The sequence below is a fragment of the Salmo salar genome, unplaced genomic scaffold, assembly GCF_905237065.1.
Source record: "Salmo salar unplaced genomic scaffold, Ssal_v3.1, whole genome shotgun sequence".
Taxonomy (NCBI): Eukaryota; Metazoa; Chordata; class Actinopteri; order Salmoniformes; family Salmonidae; genus Salmo; species Salmo salar.
Window position 1 is genome coordinate 327,390 of NW_025547632.1, and position 7,440 is coordinate 334,829.

The 7,440-nt window shown below is 42.5% G+C and overlaps 1 protein-coding gene across 1 annotated transcript; it reads left to right on the forward strand.

Moving 5' to 3' along the window:
* Nucleotides 1–3,621: 3,621 nt before the first annotated feature.
* LOC106574350 (ladderlectin-like) lies at nucleotides 3,622–4,650 on the forward strand. Its single transcript, XM_014150215.2, has one exon. The coding sequence runs from the start codon at nucleotides 3,685–3,687 to the stop codon at nucleotides 4,240–4,242; it is 558 nt and encodes a 185-aa protein (XP_014005690.2). The 5' UTR covers nucleotides 3,622–3,684; the 3' UTR covers nucleotides 4,243–4,650.
* The last annotated feature ends 2,790 nt before the right edge of the window (nucleotides 4,651–7,440 follow it).

Here is a 7,440-nt window from a genome sequence, read left to right on the forward strand (position 1 = left end):
TACAGACTGTTACCCTGCCCCCACCACCCAATGGTAATTTATAATTGCTACAGTTGTAAATGTGTGTATATTATTATTACTATTATTATTATTATGTCTCATTCACTTCTCTTTTTATTTATTACATGTTTACCTGCACTGTTGATCCCGGTGTATAAGATTTTCACTGTACCCTGCAATTACATCTCCATCCCAAGTGTACTAAACTCATCTAAAACTTTCACAACTGTCTGACTAAGAACATCTGTATGAAAACCAAATTAAAGATTTAAAAAACAACTGATGATGCTATATGAAAATAAATTGGTGGAGGAGATAAACCATAAACCTAAATTGAGAAACTTGTGTGACAGAAAGGTTATGTCCACCCTACAGCCAGAGATCACTATGTACTCAGGTAAGAACAGGGATATTGCCCCTCCATGTGTCAGCAGGCCGGTATTAGAGATCACTATGTACACAGGTAAGAACAGGGATATTGCCCCTCCATGTGTCAACAGGCCGGTATTAGAGATCTGTCACGTCCTGACCAGTAGAGGGTGTAGTTGGGTCAGGACGTGGCAGAAGGGAGTGAGTATTTTATTGTTTCATTTAATTTTGGCCGTGTGACTTCCAATCAAGCACAGCTGTAGAGGGTTGTGGTTGATTGGGAGTCACACATAAGTTGCCTACGTTTCCGTTGTGTTTCGTGGGTAATTGTGCTTGTCACTGTTGTTGCACCTGACAGGACTGTGTTGGCTGTCAGTTTTGTTGTTTTGTGGTTTTGTGAATTGCATAGTGTTCGTAACATTAAAAATGACGAACCCTAACTCCGCCGCATTTTGGTCCACTTCTTCCGTAGACAGCCGTTACAAGATCACTATGTACACAGGTAAGAACAGGGATATTGCCCCTCCGTGTGTCAACAGGCCGGTATTATAATTGTAGAGGAGAGACTTTGTAACTATTGTGACCTCGAAGAGGTAGAGAATGAAATTCAGTCAATACTTTATTGGCCTTTAAAAGACGATATACAGGTGTTTCTATTCCAGAAAGCCACTAGGTGGTAGGGCCTGGGAGAACCCTGGTGTTATTTGGCTGATCGAAAAAGAAAACCTGAAAGTTTTTTTTGTCCATTCTATATTCATGTTTGCTAATTTGTTTGATAAATCCTGGAATTAGCAAAAAAGGCCAACCTTTAATTAAATTACATATTTATGTAACCGGTGTGAAATGGCTAGCTAGTTAGCGGGGTGCGCGCTAATAGCGTTTCAATAGGTGGCGTCACTCGCTCTGAGACCTTGAAGTAGTTGTTCCCCTTGTTCTGCAAGGGTTGCGGCTTTTGTGGAGCAATGGGTAACGATGCTTTGGGGGTGTCAGTTATTGATGTGTGCAGAGGGTCCTTGGTTCGAGGCGAGGAGACAGACGGATGCTATACTGTTACATTTAGTTCTAAGTGTATATCAAGTCCACGTACGTATGGATTGTGCATAGGCTTGTATATCTTTCACATTTGAATTCTTTCTTGGGGGCCCGACCGGGTTTAAATGCTTTTTCAGTTTCATTCATTTGTATTTATACATCTGTATTCATTAATTGTAGTTTTTGCTGCTAAAAGGTTATTGTTATTGCCAGGACAACCTTATTATCATGTTGATTCTTCGTATTCGGTGGGGGGAGCTGCAACTCAATATTAGGAAGGTGTTCTTAATGTTTTGTACAGTGTTGAGTGTGAAAACCCAACAGCATTGCAGTTCAAATCAAATTTTTTTTGTCACATACACATGGTTAGCAGATGTTAATGCGAGTGTAGCGAAATGCTTGTGCTTCTAGTTCCGACAATGCAGTAATAACCAACGAGTAATCTAACCTAACAATTCACAACAACTACCTTATATACACAACTACCTTATATACACAACTACCTTATACACACAAGTGTAAAGGGATGAAGAATATGTACATAAAAATATATGAATGAGTGAGTGATGGTACAGAACAGCATAGGTAAGATGTAGTAGATGGTATCGAGTACAGTATATACATATGAGATGAGTAATGTAGGGTATGAAAACATTATATAAAGTGGATTTTTTTTTTAAATCGGCTGGAGTTGAGTCATTATGTTGGCAGCAAACACTCAATGTTAGTGATGGCTGTTTAACAGTCTGATGGCCTGGAGATAGAAGCTGTTTTTCCAGTCTCTCGGTCCCAGCTTTGATGCACCTGTACTGACCTCGCCTTCTGGATGGTAGCGGGGTGAACAGGCAGTGGCTCGGGTGGTTGTTGTCCTTGATGATCTTTTTGGCCTTCCTGTGACATCGGGTGGTGTAGGTGTCCTGGAGGGCAGGTAGTTTGTCCCCGGTGATGCGTTGTGCAGACCTCACTACCCTCTGGAGCGCCTTACGGTTGTGGGCGGAGCAGTTGCTGTACCAGGCGGTGATACAGCCAGACAGGACGCTCTCAATTGTGCATCTGTAAAAGTTTGTGAGTGCTTTTGGTGACAAGCCAAATTTCTTCAGCCTCCTGAGGTTGAAGAGGCGCTGCTGCGCCTTCTTCACCACGCTGTCTGTTTGGGTGGACCAATTCAGTTTGTCCGTGATGTGTACGCCGAGGAACATAAAACTTACTACCCTCTCCACTACTGTCCCGTCGATGTGGATAGGGGGCTGCTCCCTCAGCTGTTTCCTGAAGTCCACGATCATCTCCTTTGTTTTGTTGACATTGAGTGTAAGGTTATTTTCCTGACACCACACTCCGAGGGCCCTCACCTCCTCCCTGTAGGCTGTCTCGTCATTGTTGGTAATCAAGCCTACCACTGTAGTGTCGTCTGCAAACTTGATGATTGAGTTGGAGGCGTGCATGGCCACAAGTTCTTGACAGGAACAGGTACATCTGGCACCTACTATCATACCCCGTTCAAAGGCCTTAAATCTATTGTCTCCCCTCTGAATGGCAACACACACAATCCATCTCTCAGTTGTCTCAAGGCCCTTAAATCTATTGTCTCCCCCTCTGAATGGCAACACACACAATCCATCTCTCAGTTGTCTCAAGGCTCCAAAATCATTGAACCTGTCTCCTCACATTAATCTACACTGATTGAAGTGGATTTAACAAGTGACATTAATAAGGGATCACAGCTTTCACCTGGATTCACCTGGTCAGTCTAGGTCATGGAAAGAGCAGGTGACCTTAATGTTTTGTACACTCAGTGTATATTTGCCACAAGGATTACGAAACATTTCCCATTAGGATGTGGAATCGGTGTCAACATGTTTTTTGGGGGGTAATTTTGGAATCAGTGTCAGCATGTTTTTTGTACATTGTCCTTGTGGCTTGGTGAGCCACAAGTATTTATTTATTTGTGTTTGTGTGTTCTTGGCTTTTGAATGGTTTCAAATAGGATCACACCACATGCATGGTTATAGTTTGTGGGCTGGTATAGGGCTGTGTGTGTAAGTAGTGGAACTAGGTGCATCACCTGACTAAAGATGTCAGAAGGTTTCTGTAATGTACTCTATATTTGGCAGAAGGATGAGGCTACATTTCCCAATAGGATCTAGATTCAGAGTAAACATGTTTTTTGGTACTTTGTCCTTGTGGCTTGATGAGCTACACGTATAAAAGCGTTCCTCTTTCTCAAGCTGAACAGAACCTACAGACTACCACCTGTGATTCCTTCTCTGACAGGAAAATATTACCATGGAGAAGTTGGCCATCCTTCTGCTTCTGAGTGCTGCCATTGCACTGGGCGACACAAACCTGACCCAGCTCCTTGGTTTAGAACCCTTACTGAAGACTGAGGAGGAACAGACTGCTCCTGTTGAGGCTCAGGTAGCAGCAGTGCAGGAGGGGACAAAGGAAAGTTCATGTCCTTCAGACTGGCACACATATGGATCACGCTGTTTCAAGTTTGTCAGCATTCAGCAGTCATGGGCAGATTCCGAGCAAAACTGTTTGGCACTTGGTGGAAACCTAGCATCCGTGCATAACCTTTTAGAGTACCAGTTCATGCAAGCACTGACAAAGGATACCAATGGCATACCTGACACCTGGGTTGGAGGTTTTGATGCAGTCAAGGAGGGCTTATGGATGTGGTCAGATGGGTCCAGATTTGACTACACTAACTGGAACACTGGTGAGCCCAATAACGCTGGAGAAGGAGAGGACTGTCTGCAGATGAACGCTGCAAGTGAGAAGCTCTGGTACGACATGCCCTGTGAGTGGAAGTTTGCATCGCTCTGTTCCAGAAGAATGTAGGCTAGGAAATGACACAGCTACTCTACCTCCCACCTCCAGGGGTCAACAGTCTACACTTCAATACAAAACCAAGATCTGTCACTCACTGCAGCTCACCAACATGACAAATAAAACATGTATTCACAAAAAAGCTATCCACCTATCTAATGATTAGCCAACGAGCCATATCTAACAGTTAGAAATAATGACAGAGGAATTTACAAGAGACAGCAAACAGCAAACATGTAGCTACTGAAAAAACTGCCTTTGAAGTTCAGTGCAGACTTTTATACTAAGTCATGATCTGCTGTTAGCTAGCTACTGTTTAGGTAGGCTAACCTTTCAGGTTAACTAACATTAGGTAAACTTGTGATGAAACTGTGTGATGTTGATGATCCTGCTTTTCAAATTAAAGATAAATGACAAACTATTCAGAGTGTTTTCTTCATTTGCTATTGCTTAACAAGTTGTCATGGCATCAGTTAGTCAATGGTAAGTTATTTTTAAACTAGAATAAAGACAATCTCTCAATGACATGAACCTGCATCACTAAAAATAATACATGATAAAACCTTATCATACTGTTAATTATGAATGAGTAACTCTCTTCCTAACAGACCATTTGTTTCTGAATGGTTTAGATGCAGGAAATTAAAGTTATATCACTATTAACTAACATGAATTATCAGCTTTTTCAAATAATGTATTAATGCATTTATGGCTTAGTAAACACACACAATGAATAAATACTTAGTAGATATTAAATGAATGATTTATTTATTCAGGTTAACTAATGTAACCTTATTGTAAAGTGTTACCATTCCCTGTCTTTCATATCTGAGGCTAAATCCATGAGGCTAAGAAATGTGACAGGGAATGTGTCCACAGAGAGAGAGAGAGAGGGAGAGAGAGAGAGAGAGAGAGTGTTATTCTATTTCTCCCCTGAATGAAGGACTGAAGATGCTCTGAGATTAAAAGGCAGAAAAGAATGAAAAGGCGGAGTCACAGGGACGGAGAGTCCCTCACACAACAATGTGACAGCCAGTAGGGCTTTAGGAGGAGGGAGATATGAGGAGGAAGCTGCTTCTATTGGGCAATTGTCGGAGGAAATTCATTTGTGACACCAGGTTATATTAAAATTATACTTCACTTTATTTGCACCTACTACGCTTAAGGCGAGGTTAGCGTATACTGTAGGCTCACTGGTCAACAAGAGCAGGAAAGGACAGGGGACAGCAGAGAAGTACAAGTTGAAGAAAGTGCAGTGTCAGAGACACAAATGAAATAAAAACATCTGCTTTTCTCCATACCGTCATGACAGTAGCAGATATTTCAAAACGTTAAAAACAAATAATTTAAATGACTCTTTATACACAATTCCATTAGAAGCATCAAACTCATAGCTATAAGGCGTTTGGATATGAAGCTTACGTCATGCTTCAGATTGATAGTGAAGTCAGCCTTGAGTGGGTCCTCTCTCACTTTGTTTGTGAGCCTCGAACATCAGACCACTGTCTATTAGAATTTGCAGTTAGAACTGAATAAAAGTATTATTACTACCTTTTAATCTTGTCTTCCTGACTGTATTATACTAATTCTGTTTCTACTGAGTGTACAAAAAATGAACAATACCCTCCTAATATTGAGTTACCCCCGCCCCCCCCTTTTGCACTCAGAACAGTCTCAATTTGTTGGGTCATGGACACTACAAGGTGTCGAAAGCTTCCCCACAGTTGTGTCCAGCTTCCCCACAGTTGTGTCCAGTTGACTGGATGTCCTTTGGGTGGTGGACCATTCTTGATACACACAGGACACTATTGAGTGTGAAAAAACCCAGCAGCGTTGCAGTTCTTGACACAAACCAGTGCTCCTGGCACCTATAACCATACCCCCGTTCAAAGGAACTTAAATACACTATATATACAAAAGTATGTGAACACCCCTTCAAATTTGTGGATTCAGCAATTTCAGACACCTGTTGCTGACAGGTCTATAAAATTGAGCACGCAGCCATGCAATCTCCATAGACAAACATTGGCAGTAGAAAGGCCTTACTGAAGAGCTCAGTGATTTTCAACGTGGCACCGTCATAGGATGCCACCTTTCCAACAAGTCATTTCGTGAAATTTCTGCCCTGCTAGAGGTACCCCCCCCACCGATCAACTGTAAGTGCTGTTATTGTGAAGTGGAAACGTCTAGGAGCAACAACGGCAGAGATCAATGTGGAAGAACTTGACTGGCCTGCAAACCTCAACCCACCTCAACCCCATCGAACACCTTCGGGATGAATCGGAACGCCGACTGCGAGCCAGGACCTAATCGCCCCAACATCAGTGACCCGACCTCACTAATGCTCTTGTGGCTGAATGGAAGCAAGTCCCCCTGCAGGAATGTACCAACATCTAGCAGCAAAGTGGGGGACCAACTCCATGTCAATGCCCAAGATTTTGGAATGAGATGTTTGATGAGCACGTGTCCACATACTTTTGTAGTGTATTTCGATCTTGCCCATTCACACTCTGAATGACACACACACACACAATCCATGTCTCAATTGTCTCAAGCATTTTGTTTTACCTGTCTCCTCCCCTTCTTCATCTACACTGATTGAAGTGGATTTATTAACAAGTGACATCAATAAGGGATCGAAGCTTTCACCTGGATTCACCTGGTCTGTCTAATGTCATGGAAAGAGAAGGCGTTCTTAATGTTTTGTACATTCAGTGACGCTGTTATAATAACCAAACAGTTGGAATAAAACAAATATTGATGATGTAAACTGGGAGTACAAAACATTAAGAACACCTTCCTAATATTGAGTTGCACCCCTTTTTGCCCTCAGAACGGCTTCAATTCGTCGGGGCATGGATAAGGTGTTCCATGGGGATGCTGGGGCCATGTTGACCCTACTGCTTCCCCACAGATGTGTCCAGTTGGCTGGATGTCCTTTGGGTGTTGGACCAGTCTTGATACACACGGGGAAAATGTTGAGAGTGAAAAACCCAGCAGCGTTGCAGTTCTTGACACTCAAACCAATCTTTTGTGTTGCCCATTCACCCTCTGAATGGCACACACACACAATCCATTTTCTCAATTGTCTCAAGGCTTTGAAAAAAATTCTTCTTTAACCTCTATGGGCTAGGTGGGACGCTAGCGTGCCACCCGTGGTGCACTCCATCAACAGCAGGTGCATTTCAAGAGCGGCAAATTTGAATCCAA